The 16,218-nt window shown below is 37.7% G+C and overlaps 1 protein-coding gene across 3 annotated transcripts in view; it reads right to left on the bottom strand.

The window, feature by feature from the left end:
• NFATC3 (nuclear factor of activated T cells 3) overlaps window positions 1-16,218 on the bottom strand; it is a 127,607-nt gene that overhangs the window by 24,510 nt on the left and 86,879 nt on the right. For all 3 annotated transcript variants that reach the window (XM_068529249.1, XM_068529247.1, XM_068529248.1), the window contains 3 exons: window positions 13,272-13,327; window positions 11,821-11,947; window positions 4,196-5,197 (listed from right to left, as the gene is read on the bottom strand). In XM_068529249.1, coding sequence (XP_068385350.1) covers window positions 4,196-5,197; window positions 11,821-11,947; window positions 13,272-13,327 — 1,185 coding nt within the window. The remainder of the gene's footprint in view (window positions 1-4,195; window positions 5,198-11,820; window positions 11,948-13,271; window positions 13,328-16,218) is intronic.

The following is a 16,218-nucleotide window of genomic DNA, read 5'->3' on the forward strand; positions in this document are numbered from 1 at the left end:
CCTTCTGGATATGCACTACAAAAAGGAACCAAACACCAGGGTTCAAGCAGAAGGGAACTAGCATGTTAGTGAGGCTGAGGGAAGGATGAAATTGCTGGAGTGTTTTTAAGACTTGGGAAAGAGATCAAGATTTCACACACGTGAAGGATTATTACAGAACAATGATTAGATTTGTTCTGCATGATTCCAGAGGCACCAGAGCCCACATAAAACAAGGGCAGCTGGAACTTAAAAGGCCCTGAGATGTTCCAAAGAATCTGGAGATGAAGAGACCAACAGGAATATAATATCACTAGGGATACCAGAGTATGAATTCCAGTGTGAAAGACGAGGATGGAGTAGAGAGCCTTTAAAACTTCATCTATACTGAGAGTCTAGAATTTTAAGATTGCCCTGGCCCCTCTCACAAACCAAGGCTCTGCTGAGGAAACAGCATTTTCTTTCATCTATTCTGCTTGCTCTACATCCACAGTCTCAAACCACAGACTGATGAAAAACATGATTGCAGATACTGAAAAAACTCTTAGAGTACTGAATTAGGAACCAGGAGACTTGGGTTTTAGTCTTTACTCTGCTATTAAATCAGTGTTACCCTGGATGAATACCTTAAGCTCTGTAAAACTCAGATTCTTTATCTATAAAATGGGGGAGCTGTATTAGAGTATTTTTAGTTCTACAAGTCTTGAATTTCTGAGCTGAGGTGCACTAGTATCTTCTCTATTAAACGTCACTGAATTTATAATAAAAAATTAAGGTGTTAATGTCCGTATTTTTAAAAAATTATTTATTTATTTATTTATGGCTGTGTTGGGTCTTTGTTTCTCTGCGAGGGCTTTCTCTAGTTGCGGCAAGTGGGGGGCCACTCTTCATCGCGGTGCGCGGGCCTCTCACTATCGCGGCCTCTCTTGTTGCGGAGCGCAGGCTCCAGACGCGCAGGCTCAGCAATTGTGGCTTATGGGCCTAGTCGCTCCGCGGCATGTGGGATCTTCCCAGACCAGGGCTCGAACCCGTGTCCCCTGCATTGGCAAGCAGATTCTCAACCACTGCGCCACCAGGGAAGCCCAATGTCCGTATTTCTAAAAGTAACAGTCAAGTAATACCTGAATGATTCTTGACAGACTCCATCTTAATTAAAAATTTCAAAAATAAAAAGGATATTTTATTTGTTTTAATCTTTAATTTGATAAAAAAGAAAGGGGTAAATAAATATAAAACAAATAGGATTAATGAAAGTTATTAGGATTAGATGATAAGTATATTTAACTAGTATAACACAAATTTAAAGAAATTACTTGTGTCCTCTAGTTGTGGAGTGGAAATTACTTTGTACTTAATACTTAGCACAATATAGAAAAGTTAAAATAAAACTTGAGCTCAAGCTAACTGCAAAGTTCGCTTTAAGTACTTCTAATCCTTTTTGGCATGTTTTATGGCTTACTTTTAAAGCTTACCAGAAAGGGGCCATTCAAGTACTACAGAGTTCCAAGTACTAGGGAGTTCAAGGCCTATGAAATATGTTATTATTGTTCTTTTAACGAATTTATATTAAAACTCTGCAGAACTGTAGGATTTTCTAAGCCTCTAGTTTACCTTCAAAGGCAAATCCAAAAAAAAAAGGCAAATCCAAATAACATAATCAATGAGTCAGTTGGCAAACATCAAAAATTCATTTGATATTTGATAGCATCAAAATGTAAATTGCAAAAATTATACATCAAATAATCGGAGGTGCCCAGGAGTGTATTTTAGTTCTCCCACCCCCTCTTTAATTACTGCTAGCACCACTGAGCTTCTTTTTTTTTTTTTAAGCATTTTTGTGGCTGCACCGCACAGCATGCAGGATCCTAGTTCCCCAACCAGGGATTGAATCCACGCCCCCTGCATTGGAAGCACAGAGTCTTAACCACTGGACCACCAGGGAAGTCCCACCACTCAGCTTCTATCAAGTCTCCTGATAGGTAGCAATAAGGGAATTCATTAGCCAGTCCTTGTCCTCTGTGGGGAACTTTGCTTAATTGTGAATGGAACAAAAATGAAATTGCTTTTATACTTGCCCTCATAGACCTCATTTTTCCAGATTCTCTGTTTCTGCAACACATCTTCACATATTCAAAAGAATCTTCACATATTCAAAAGATGAAATAAATAAAAATTCCATAAAGCCTTTCTAAAAGTTCCAATTTGCTGTCCCCCCAAAAATCACTCAATCTGTGGTAAATTAGAAAGAGCAGGTTCCAGCTTTGGTCTCTTTTTAGAAAAACAGTCTTCATTTGGAAAGAAAACGAGCTGGAATACCCAGCAGCTATGAGACCTGCTTAATAAATCTTGTGTTTTCAGTGGCATCACTGAAGTGGTAGGTTATCACACTCCAGGTCTCACCCTTTGTTTCAGGGATTAAAATTCTAAACACAAACCTTGAAAGCAACACAAGTGTGACAGATCAGATGCTGTTGTGAACATATATTCATGCAGTGAAATTCTGCACATGCATTCCTAGAGAATGTTCCACTATTCTCTAGGAATTAAAAAAAGCTTGGGGGATCCCCTTTAGCGCTGCGTTCTAACCACCACGGCCTGCTGTTGCTGGGGGGCAGCTGTAGTACTGCAAGAAAAAGACTAGACTGAAAAGACCTGCCTCCAGTCTCAGCTCCGCTACTTACCAGTTATGTGACCTTCAGAAAGTCTGATTCTCTAAATATAGCTATCTAGAGGATTAGTAAGAGTTAAATTAGATAACAATGCTATGCAAATTGTAGGTTTTGCTTGTTTACAGCTATACCTTCTGTTTATACACAAATGACCTGGCATATCCCCTTGCCGTCCTCTACTATGCCATCTGCCCTCCAGCCACAGAAAATCATGCTTTCCCAGACATAGCTCTATGTTTCTGCTTCTGTTGTCTGGTTTTCCCTTTGATTCTCATTTACTGATACTATACTTGTTCTTAGCCAAAAGGATAAGAAGTGATTGATCCTTATTTACTGAAAAATATACTCATCCTCCAAGACTGGCTTAAAAGTCATCTCCTCAAGGAAGCCTCTCTGAATCCTTCTTATAGAATCTTTCACATCTCTTTGCTGATCTCCCAATGTGCTTCTTTTATATCTTGGTTGTAAGTGACTAAGACCTACTGCATCATTGTATCCTCATATACTGATCTGACAGTAAAGCCCTGGTGCCAGGTCGGGGGTAGGGTGGGGGCTCCCACATTTTATCATTTTATTTACCTTCCTTTTCCCTTATGTTTGGAATTTGGAATTTAAAACCAGCTTTGCAACTAAGTAGTAAATAGCCTCTCCAGATGTATAAAGGAAATGGCTGACCTAGAGTTACTTTTCTACAGATTAATACAGAATCAGAGAGAGAATTAAAATTCTATATCCATGTTTCAAATTTTTCATATTGTACAACACTTACAGGTAGCTTTCACTGAATTCCTATTTAGACAAAATTTCACTACCATATAAATGACAAAGCCAAGAATAAACTAAAATTATTACCTGAAAATCCTACCTTGGGGGAATTTTCAATTATTAAAATAATTAATTTCCAGAGTTTGCTGTCCAATTTATGATTTCATAAAAATAGAGGTTTACATACCAACTTGCTACATTTACATAAATAGCTTCTTTTTATCATGGTGCCAACAGCTGTACCAGCAGCAGCAAACCAGTCTGGTCTTGTACCATCACCACTATCTGACTCAGCAAGCTGGCAGGGCCACAGAGAAGCAGGTTCTTTACTTGTATGAGTCTCCTCAAGGACAAGAACTCTATCCTCATACCTTCCTAGTATTCCTAGCATTTAACTCTGTGCCTTGCAAAGAGATGGCATTCTGCAATGTTTAGTGAATTAACACTTCTGAATTCCATTCTCTAGACACTGTGACCTCACTGTAGGTTCTGAAAGGAAAAATGCTCAATAAAAGCTCACATCTTCATTTCCATCACAAATAGGTGGTAGGTTATTACTCAAGGTCTCACCCTTCGCAACAGATGTAAGTGGTAAAATAGACTTTAAAGCATATATGTTCATGTCTATCTTCAGAGTCATATATCAACATATTTCTAGTAAAAACAACTTATTAAAAAGCCCAACCATATGCCAATAAACAATCCATGGTAACTTTCTCATGACTCTTAAGGGAAGGAAGTTCCTGGATCTTCACTGCTTCAAAGCATAAAGATGAACTTACCATCATCTAAAGTGATGTCCTGAAGACCAATTGTAGAAAAGTTAGGTTCCTGCTCTTCAGGTTCAGGTTTAATGTTCACAGTTGCCTCATCAGGTGGAAATGAAGCTGGATCGCACAAACTGTGACATAATAAGGATGAAGGTGCAGAAAGACCTCCCTGGCCTGTACTTTGTGCTTGAGTTGAGTGCTGTCCAGAATGCATTCTGGTGGCTAGAGACTGTGATGAGGCAGTTCCTGAGCTAGGAGACTGGTAAGGCATAGGCTGTAGCTGAGGAGATGGTGGCCCAGAAAGTGGTGAACTGGCCAAGGGATGAGAGGCTGCTTGGGAAGCTGTTGTAGCAGTCCCTGAATGTGAAGGACCATACGTAATGGGTTGTAACTGAGCGGAAGGCTGACCTGTGACCTGATCAGCCACTGGAGAAGAAAGAGATCTTTGTCCTGTGTTTGAACAACAGTATCCCATTGACGGCAGATGAGGCAAGGTCTGCACAGAATGAGGTGTGTGGACTAAGAGATGTCCTGTTGAGCCTGAATTTGAAGAATGAAAAGGTATGGATGATGGTGGCTGACAGCCAAGATTTATTAAATTAGGAAGAGCTGCATCCTGCTGAAACAAAACTGGATCAAATTCTTGACTAGAGGCAGCATTAACAGGAAGACAAGTTGGTCCATTGAATACGACATTAGTTTGCATAGGCTGATAGGAAGACCCTACAGGAGGTGTTGGTGTGACTTGAAAAGGCTGGTGCACAACTGAAGAAGGTATCATATGCTGTTCTTTACCAGCACTCTCATCCCTACACTGTAACTGCGGCAGATGGGCTGAGGTTACCATGGATGCATATGTTAGCTGGATGGGACAAACCAAGCTTCTCTGTGCAGACAGTACACTGTCATGTAGGTGTCCTGTATCTGAAGAAGGCCTCTGGGTCTGGACAGGATGAGGCAATGATGGAACTGAAGACAAATCAATCTCTTCTCTGTGTTCTTGCTTCATCAAAACTGAAAAGAAAGTGATTAATGCAAATGTTATTACATAATACATAAAATAATTATGAAAGGACTTCATTCTAGGCTACACAACTGTAGTGCACACACAAGCCAGGGGTTGAAAACTCAAATGCCTTCAGGGAAGGCAGATAATATAAAATATGTGAAACCAGTAAATAGAAGACAACACGGAGCGGTTCTTGCTTCAAAAGTATTCAAGTTAAAAAAAAGAAAAAAACCAATACTGCATAGACCTCTATGAAATGATGTTGGAAAGATCTCTAAGACACGTTGTTAAGTAAAAAAAAAGTCAATTGCAGAACATGTGTACATGTCACAGTTCACGTAAAATATTGTGTGTGTATATATACATACGCATATACACATGTACACATGTTTTTGCTTATATATGTGTGGATATCTCTGGAAAGATGCACAGGAAACTGATAACTGTTGGGTTTATTCCTGGGAAGGGAAACTAGGTGAATAGGGGATAGGAGCATGAGGAAGATTTACTTTTTACTGTCTAAGTTTTGGGGCCTTTTGAATGTTTTCCACCATGTATATATATTACTTATTTAAAAATAAATAATTTTTAAAAAACCCCAAGATCATTATGAGGTAGGGATTATTATTATCCCTGCCTTATAGATGAGTATACTGAAGAGGAGATTAAAGACACTACGACCTCACAGCAGCTAAGTCGTATCATAAGGACTTGAACACAGGTTTTTCTACCTCCAAAGTCCATGCTTTTATTCACTGCAGTATACTGTATTACCAACGGAAATTCTACTTCACCATTCCACCAAGCAAGCAGAGGTTACAAATACCAATCATCATCCTTTATGACATTAGAAAAGTAGCAGATCCATGATTTAGGATGAGTCTACTTGATGAAAGGACTGCTTAAAGTAGGAATCAATGCATTTTGCTTATTTTATTTAATATGCATATCAAAACAGAAAAGAACCGTCAGTTAATTTATTGTGTGTCAAAACAACTGATGTCATTGTTTCTCTTGGCAAGCACTTCAGTCCATTTTTCTAAAAATTATCTACTTTAGCCTCCTATTGAAGTGTTATAATACATTTAAAAATAATTTTCCTAAATTCACATCTCATTGTTCCTTCCAAGTTTGTACTAAGAATTAACATAATTAAAATTTTCATGATCTTCACAAAATATAAGAAACTCCATTTTATGTCAAAGGAAAATAACGAGACCCAAAGCAAGGTCAAATCTCATCTGTCCATTTATCAAACCTTTGCCAAGTACAAGTCTCTTCACATAAGCATGGTCTCAATCTGAGAAAATAAAGGTAAGAATTAAGATAGCCCTGATAGTATATTTTACTGTAGAAGAGGTAATTAATGGAGCACTTGTTTGGGGTGCATTTGAGTTCTGCACTTTGCTCTGGCTTCCTAGAAGAACAGGATGGGTTCATTATTCACCTGCTTTAGCCTCTAAATCTGCAACTGGTGAGCCCACCTCTAACAATGAGACAACAACCCTAAGGACCGAGAGAAAGGTATATCACCAATCTTGTTGCTTCTGCCACAATGCTCATGTTCTTGACCCAGACCTCCATCCAGTTTCTGATTCTTGCTCAGGTATTTCAAGTATGGTTCACCGTGTCTATTGGCTCCTGACCTCTCTAATGCCTTTTTCTTTTTCTTCTCTTTTTTTTTCCCCCTAATGTCTTGATGCACTTACTTTTCTTCTGACTTTGGCAGAACTAGAACTTTGTCCTTGGACTACTAGATTTTTTTGTCTTCTGTTTCAGCTCCTACTCTGGTCTCAGGAAAGCTACAGTGAATCCTATATCCAGAGTCATATTTCTACATAAGGAAGGAGAATATCCAAAGAAAGCCTACTCTCATCCCTTAATCCTGAATGGAACAGGTGGGGCCCTTGGTTACATAAGTGGTTGGTTATCGTGCACTAAAAAGGAGACAGAGGGACTGAAAACTACAGCATAACATCCATCTTTTTTGCATGATCCAATCCTTATTTCTATGTTCCTGACTGACATCTGGGTACCCAGATTGAGAATTCTGCTCTACTAAATCAAGTGCATTTCCACTCTGCCAAATCAAGTATCACTCTTTTTGTCTATAAGAGATTCAGACTCCAACCTGACCAAACCATAAGAAGTCCTCACTGCTGGTCTACGGTAATTTATTCTTGTTTGGAGGGAAATACAGTTAAACAGGTCTTATAATATCTACAATGAGATGAGTTTTAGAAACAGAATAACTCTACCTTTTGTATTATACATGCTAATTCTCAAACTTAGAATGTTGATGAACAGAGGCATCCAGAAAAAGAAAAATCAACTGGACTAATGGTTTTCAAACCATGAGAAGCCTCGCACTCTTCTTCAAGTGGTGGATGTAGAAGAACAGGATGTAAAGAGAAAGAGCTCTGGATTTCCTTTTCCAGTGCAAAGAGAGCAGCCAAGCTAGCTTTCATCCTTTTTCATACACTGGCTTTTTGCGTAAGATTTTATTTGAAGAATAAACAACCTAAGCAATTTGAAAACCACCACTTTAGTATTATATCCTCATTTTATAGAGGTTAATCAGTAGTTACAGTCTGTGGCAGAGCTGAGATCTGATCTCCTGACTGTAAGGCAGGCTTTTTCTCCCAATCTAAACAACCACAATACAAAAGTCAGTCTGTCCATTCAACTATTTGGAACACAGAATATACCCTTCCACAGGCAAAATATTATACATGAGAGTTTGGCTCTAATGCTGCTCTGAAAAATCCCCATGATTCCAAAAACCAGAGCTCAGATGGTACCCCCAAGTACAAATAACTTCTGCTGGGCTTCAGAGGGAGACACATTTCCTCTAGGGTGGGGGTAGAGTCTCCCACATTGGAAGTTCTGAAGCCAGAAGCTGGGCAGAAGTTCAGGCAGCACCACTAAGGAAGGACTGTGTGCTCTATTACCATCTGCGGTAAGGGTAGTTTGTGAATCATACACATATGCTGCTAACTGTCTTCATTCTACAAAGTAAATGGATTGTGGGACAAATAATACTAAACACAATCCCTAACTTAAAAAAATTTTTTTTTAAATCAGCCACTTGCAGCTAATGATTATTCCTCCATTGGATATTGATATTGGTCAGATCCCTATTGCTAGGGGGTTGCCAAAAAGGAAACAAATTAACAAATCCTTTAATAAAAAACATGCAACTTATGAATACCTAAAATTTTTATAAAATTTAAAAAGGAATTATTGCCCCAACATAAACAAATGGCTAAAATCTCTAATATAAAGAATTCATAAAATTTAAAAGACAAACACAATAATTCTAAAATAACAAAGGGTCATACAGTAGACTACTAAAAAGCTATCAAAATTCTGTTAAACTCTATCTGCTGATAAGGAAAAATAAAAATGTTCAGGTTACAAAATTAGTATATATAATATAGCATGGTCCCATTTCTATTTTTAAAAGGATGTATCTATATATGGATCAAAAGGATCTAAAAGGAGAGAATGACAGAGTGGAAGAGAATATGGGTGTTTTAAAAATTTTTTTTCAACTTGTCTTTTAAAAAAATTCACAGTTATGTATTTGCCTTTGTAAAAACTTTATTCAAAATTTCATTTTAGAAAAAAAGTGAAAAAAGCCAAATGTTACAGACAAAAGGCAGTAATCAACCGCAATAAGGACCGTCCAAACACTCCTGTGTGTCCACTCTTCCTTCGTTAGTGTGTGCCACCTGATTTGTATTCTGTCAACCATAAAGCCAGTTATGACAGCTCCAGGCCAATACAATATCTCCCTGCACTCTGGAGCCCCACTGATTTCCATTCTTACATGTAATGCCCTCTAGGACTCTGCCTTTATAGTGTCCTCTCAATTCAAGAGCTGATAATGTAAAGGCATTATATTTGCTCCTTTCTGTTTGCCTATTACCACCACTATGATGGTAGTAATCAACACCTCTAACATGCTGACCCTATTGTCTTTTTACCCCAATTCTAGAAGCTCTCTCCCTTCTTATTCAGGTTAGATTCTATAGTTCCTCATCTCAAAAGAATTTGCTAACATTTTTGGACCCTGTTGTCTTTAGTAACTCTCACCCTGGAAGAGCTCTACTATCCATATTTTACCACCTGCCCTGAAGAACCTGAGTGCTACTTAAGAAAGTTACACAGCAGAGCTAATTAGTATCCATAAATTAACCAATATCAACATCAAAGGTGTCCTTTGATCATGCCTAGAATCCTATTACATTTCTGTGGTAACTTACTTTTCCCTCTTTACAACAACTTTTTCAAACTTCTCCACACTGTTAAACTGCCAAATCACTGACATTCCCCTCTCTCTGCTCACAATAGGAGACTTCATGTCATTCTTTACAGAAACAAAATTGAAGCTATCATATGGAAACTCCCTAAACTCTCCATTACTAAATCTGTAAAGCTTCCTAATGTATATCCATCTTGTTCATCTCCTTTACCTTCCCTCCTGTTCCTTCTCCCATTTAAGGTCCATTCCAACTTGCATATTTTAAATCCTATCCTCTCCCATCCTTCCCAGAAACTTGATATTCTTTATCATCACTGATGCTCTCTCCTCTGTATACTCAAAATACTCTAGCTGTCTGAATCACCTTTTTAACCTTCTTGGGCCTCTCCCATATAAATCTCACCCTCCACAGTTAGTAAGTTGAGAAAAGACTAAAACTGGTCAATGACATCTTATAAAGTGACAGAAGAAACATGGGGAAAATTATTTTTGAATTACAAATCTGATCACGTCACCTCCCTATTAAAACTCACTTCTTACAACTCTTTTAATACTCTATGATCCAACCAACCATAAGGCCTTTGCATATGCTACTGCCTTTATGTGGAATGTTCTCCCACGCTTTATCTAACAGTAATTAACAGTATAGACTGTACAGTCATACTGCCTGGATTAAAATCTCGCCTCTGCCTTTATTAGCTGTGTGATCTCAGTTCACTCACTTGCCAAATGGGAAGGGCAACACTACCTACCTTATAGGGTTATGGGAGGATAAATGAGTTATTATGTATAAACTGCTGAGAATAGCACCCAGCACACACTAAATGCTCTATATGTTTACTAAATAAATGAACAAACAGATGTAGTCTAGGATACGTTATGAGCCCAGACTCTGGAACCAGACTGCCTATGTATGATGTTTGGCTCTAGGACTTATGCTGTGAGACCTTGGGCATATTACTTAGCCACTCAGTCTCCTCATTTGTAAAATAAGACAATAACCTATCCCATAGGTTTATTAAGAGGATTAAATGAATACAGAAAGGTCTTAGAACAGTACTAAAACATAGTAAATGTTACATAATTATAAACTATTACTATTATTTTCCAGTTCTCAACTCCTCATAGAAGTCTTTTCACAACCAACTAGCCTAGACAAGGGTCCCTCTGTTATTTTCACCCACAGCACTGTTTCCCTTTCCTTAACATTCCTTATCTCTGTTTCTAATTACAAATTTGTAAGTAATTTATTTATTTAGAGGTTTATTAGCTTCTATTTGTTCCACTAGATTATAAGCTCCATGAGAGAAGCTAAGAGAGGTTTTACCCAACTAGTGTGCACCCTTAAATACTTACTGAATTAATGAGTAAATGAAATGGCTAATCAAAATCTTTTGTTTTCAAAGGTTTGTATTCTATTTGAAAATTATCTGAAATATTTTATTACCAAGTAATGTATTAACACGATCAAGTAATAATAATTTTCAGATTCTGGAATATAAGTGGCCTTCAGAGGCTCTAAATGAGATACAGCCAGGCTTTAAAGAATATGATGACAAATGAATGACTAATAACCAATACCCTCTCAAATTCATGTGTTTGTTCTTTTCATTTACTATAAACCATTTAAAAGTTTTTACAACAAGTTTTGAAGAATAAGGTTCACTATGATTTTTTTATCATTATATGTTCTGGTGACAAATGCAGTACCTAACACAGAGAAGACCTCTATAAATGTCTGTTCTCTAAGTATGTAAACATCAGCATGAATTACTGCATATAATATTCATGTGTCACAATCCAGATCTGGAAAATTACAGCACTTGAACTGCTGCAGAAAGAGGTGTGAAAGCATCCTTTGTTATGGTGTCTCTATAAAATCAGGAATTCTGCCATCAATGTTATATTCCCCCAAAGCCAATATATGCTACAGTTGTTGCTTGCCAAATGAAAATTTAATGAGAGATTTTCCATTTTGATTTGGAATGGTTGAGATGAAGACACTATGAAACAGGCACACTGCCTTTCTGCAGTGCTAAGGGCACAAGGAAAGTTCACACATATTCACAAACACCTACTATTCCAACAGTGCTGGTGATTTTTGGTAACTCCTGAAAAACAGACTTCAAATCTATTGATACAATCTTTTAATTTCCTTATAATAAGTGACTACAAAATAACAATTGCTATCAGATCTAATATTTAAAGTCAATACAAACTTTACAGATTAAGCATGAGTTGGGATTTTTATTGATTATAAGGACCCTACCTTTAAACACTCTAATACAGGATTCATTGAATAACTTTTTATTCATTACGAAAGAAAGCTCTATAGTAAACCATCACAACAACTCCTCGTACCTGGTGTGTAAGTAAAACGTTGAGACTGGCTTTTTTTCCTCTTGCCATTGCAAAGATAAAAGTGCACCTGCACTGCAGCTGTAACTGCTGGGTTATGATATGGAGGAACTTCAAGGACAATGTGAGCCTAAGGAGCATGGAAAGCAAGATTGTGTTACACTCAGAACTAAAAATGAAATGCACCTGCTAAACTTAACACGTCTCATGAGTCTTAACTATTCAGGCTCATTATGCGAGTAAACTGGTATATAAGTCATCTGGAGATTTACTCTATGGATACTTCAGTCTTAACAGAGAAAAGCTCTTTCAAGTAAACCATTAAAGGAGAAACTGCTTTTCACTCACCCACTTGGGTTTCTAGTTGTAGCAGAAATCAAAAGTCTTACATACTATATAGCCAGATATTTTGCTCTAATAAACATTACATATTACTATACACCTTAAGTGGAAGTCTGTTCTAATTTTTAATCAAGTTTAATAGTTCCCAAGTTGTGTTACAGTTTAGATTTCTTATCTTAAATTTTTTTTTTTTTTTTTTGGGGCCTCACTGCACAGCTTGCAGGATATCTCAGTTCCCCGACCAGGGATTGAGCCTGGTCCATGGCAGGGAAAGCACCGAATCCTAACCACTAGACCACCAGGGAACTCCCTTATCTTAAATTTTATATTCAAAATGTTCCAAACTGGCAATACACAAAATCTGCATCTATATTAAGAATAATTTTACATATGCAGGGTGAAAACTTTTAGCCCCAAATCAAGTGCAATCCTTTTTTTTAATTTTTAATCTTTCGGCTGCACCGCACAGCGTGTGGGGATCTCAGTTCCCCGACCAGGGACTCAACCCGCTCCCCCTGCATTGGCAGCGTAGAGTCTTAACCACTGGACCACCAGGGAAGTCCTCAACTGCAATCCTTAATCTAACTTCTCTAGGTCTTTGGAGAGCACTGTAGGAAGTGGTACTGTCTATCCCAGAAAAAATTCTGTCTCCATTCCAACCAGGATGAAGGGACCACAACTTTCAGTGCTGATTCCTGGAAGGCTTAATGTGAAGGAGTTGGAAATAGTGTATTAAATACACAAACCCCTGAGGGCTTGTCCTCCTCCTATTTTTTGCCCACTGTGTAAGTTCTTCACTGAATTTGTTTGATCTCTTCACTGAATTCAGAGAAATAAATCAATAACTTCAGTAAGAACCTTCTAATAATCTTTCATTTCTAATTTCTCCTTTCCTATACACAAAAAAGGGGAAGAAAGACACCAACTGTTTATCTTTCTTAAACTTTAATTTTAGTACCAGGAAAGTATCTATCTCACATCCAAACTTCTAAAATTTCTAATTTACTTTTCCATTACTCAACAGACAAGACTCCTCATCTATACCATAAAGCAGCATTATCCAATTTTCTCATTAAGTTTCTTACATATTTCTAAAGAAGTAAACTTCTTACCCCTTGACATTTTTCTTTGATTATTTTCCCTTCTACTTCCCACTGAGGTCGTCCATCTATTGACGGAAACAATTTAGAGTTAAAAGGAATTCAAGTCAAAAAGCATACAAAATCTAATGTATTTAGTATCACAAATTTATTGGCAAAAGGAACCTTTATCTCGCTGACTTCCATTATGAAAATAAAATGTGTACCCATGGGGAAAAAATGCAGAGAAAGATCTTGGGCTGCCCAAGTTTGCAGGGCCCAGAGAGTTTATTCTACTAAGTGATGTTTGAAAATCTTCTGAAAACACCTCTACCAAGTGGTGGTCAACTTCTGCTTGTATGCCTTAAGTAATGGGAAACTCCATCCCTATCCAAGTAACCCATTTCATCTTTGGATAGTAACTGTTGCTAGAAAATTGCATCTATCTTCATGATAGACGACATCTGTCTCCTTCTAGTATCCAACCTCTGGTCTAAGCACTATTCCTTGTAGCCACCGCCCAAAAATCTTGAGCATCTCTGAGAGACAATACTTCAGATGTTTAAAAGAAGCTCTATTTGCCTGTGTCTCTTTTTCTGCTGGCTAGCACCCCCAGTTCTGCATTTATCCCTTAAACAATATTTTAGCCTTCCTGGTCACTCTTCTTTGAATTCTCCTCCAGTGTGACCATCTCCCTCCAAATGCACCAGGCTCAGGACTGAGTAGACCAGGTGAGAAATGATCCAGAATGATAGAGTGTGACTGAGGCTCTTGCCAAATTATGTGGAGATGCTGTGCCTCTGTTAATAAGTTTTCTGGGGCAGCTACACCATGCTGACTCATACACTTACTGTGTGGCCAGCAGTGTCCCTCTGTCTGCCACATTTCCTACTGCCAAACTCAAGCTCCCACACTGTGTACTTATGCAGCTGGCTTTTTTTTTTTAACCCCCAACCCTTGTTATGTTAATTTCCCCCTACTAGACTTCATTTTCTAAGATTGCTTGGCTTGTCAAGATCTTCTTAGATACTGATGGTCTTATGAACTATTTCCTAGGCTTTCCAGATTTGTGTCACCTAAAGATCTGGCCAGCACATTTTCTGTCTCTTCATCCCAAGCGAATTATTTACCTGGGGAAAGCCCCACCTGCTACTAGAGCTCTCACTCCAGCATTCTTTTTATGTCATGGGCATTTACCCAGTGACTAACCCATACAAGTATCTTCACAGTTAGCATGACTTCATCTGGTCTGTGAAAATATCAGAAGACTCAATGAAATGCCGTCTAGATTGTGACTATCACTTTCCAGTCCAATATAGCTAAGAGCTACCCTTGTGCACAAGAAATACTACAGACAAATGCTATGCCTACTCAGAACTACAGCTCAGTTCAGCAACCATCTGCTGGGTCCCAACATGCTAAGCACTTTGGGTTGCTGAGATAATGGAGATAGGATACCCTGCCTTCAGTTTGTGGATGAAAGGCAAATATAAACAGTTCATTATAATGAAATGTGGTGGTTACAATAACTAATAAAGGAGTATTCTGGATGTACTAAGAGCACAGAGGCCAGGGTCCTTAACCTAGTCTTGGCACCGTAAATACTGCTGCAATGAACACAGGGGTGTGTATGTTTTTTCAAGTTAAGTGTTTCTGTTTTTTTCAGATAAATACCCAGAAGTGTACCACTAGATCATATGGTAGTTCTACTTTTAATTTTTTGAGGACCCTCCAAAGTATTTTTTGTAGTGATTGCACCAGTTTACATTCCCACAAATAGTATGCAACGATTCCCTTTTCTCCACATCCTTGACGACACTTGTTTTTTTCTAGTCTATTTAATAATAGCCATTCTAAGAGGTGGGAGGTGGTATCTCTCTATGGTTTTGACTTGCATTTCACTGATGATTAACAATGTAGAGCTTCTTTTCATATCTGTTGGCCATCTGTGATCTTCTTTGGAAAAAAATGTCTATTGGGATCTTCTGCCCATTTCTTAATTGGGATTGTTTGATTTTTTGCTATTGAGCTATATGAGCTCTTTATATGCTTTGGATAGTAGCCCCTTATCAGATATATGATTTGTAAATATTTTCTCTCATTCAGTAGGTTGCCTTTTCATTTTGTTGATGGTTTCCTTTGTTGTGCAGATGCTTTTTAGTTTGATGTAGTCACTCTTGTTTATTTTTGCTTTTGATGCTTTTGCTTTTGGTGTCAGACTCAAAAAAATCATTGTCAAGACCTATGCCATGGCTTACCACCTACGTATTTTTCTAGTTTTACGGTTTCAGGTTTTACATTCAAGCCTTCAATCCATTTTGAGTTAATTTTTGTGTAGGGTTTAAGAGAGTGGCCCACTTTCATTCTTTTGCATGTGGCTAATTTTCCCAATACCACTTATTGAAGAAACTTGTTCTTTCCCCATCGTGTATTCTTGGCTCCTTTGTTTTATATTATTTGACCATATACATGTAGGTTTATTTCTGGGCTCTCTATTCTGTTCCATTGATCTATATGTCTGTTTTGATGCCAATACCATACTAATTTAATTACGATAGCTTTGTAATATAGTTTGAAATCAGGGAGTGTGATGTCTCCAGCTTTGCTCTTCTTTCTCCAGATTACTCTGGCTATTTGGGGTCTTTAACAGTTCCATAGAAATTTTAGGATTGTTCTATTTCTGTGAAAAATGCCATTGGAACTTCGATAGGGATTGCACTGAATCTGTAGATTGCTTCGGGTAATATGGACATTTTCACAATATTAATTCTTCCAATCCATGAGCACAGAATATCTTTCCATTTATCTGTGTCTTCTTCAATTTCTTTCATTAACATCTTGTAGTTTCTGATACATAGGTCTTTCACCCTCTTGGTTAAATTTATTCCTAGGTATTTTATTCTTTTTGATGCAATTGTAAATGATATTTTCTTAATTTCTCTTCCTGATAGTACATTATTATATAGAAATACAACATATT

This window comes from Eschrichtius robustus, chromosome 19 (assembly GCF_028021215.1).
Source record: "Eschrichtius robustus isolate mEscRob2 chromosome 19, mEscRob2.pri, whole genome shotgun sequence".
Lineage (NCBI taxonomy): Eukaryota > Metazoa > Chordata > Mammalia > Artiodactyla > Eschrichtiidae > Eschrichtius > Eschrichtius robustus.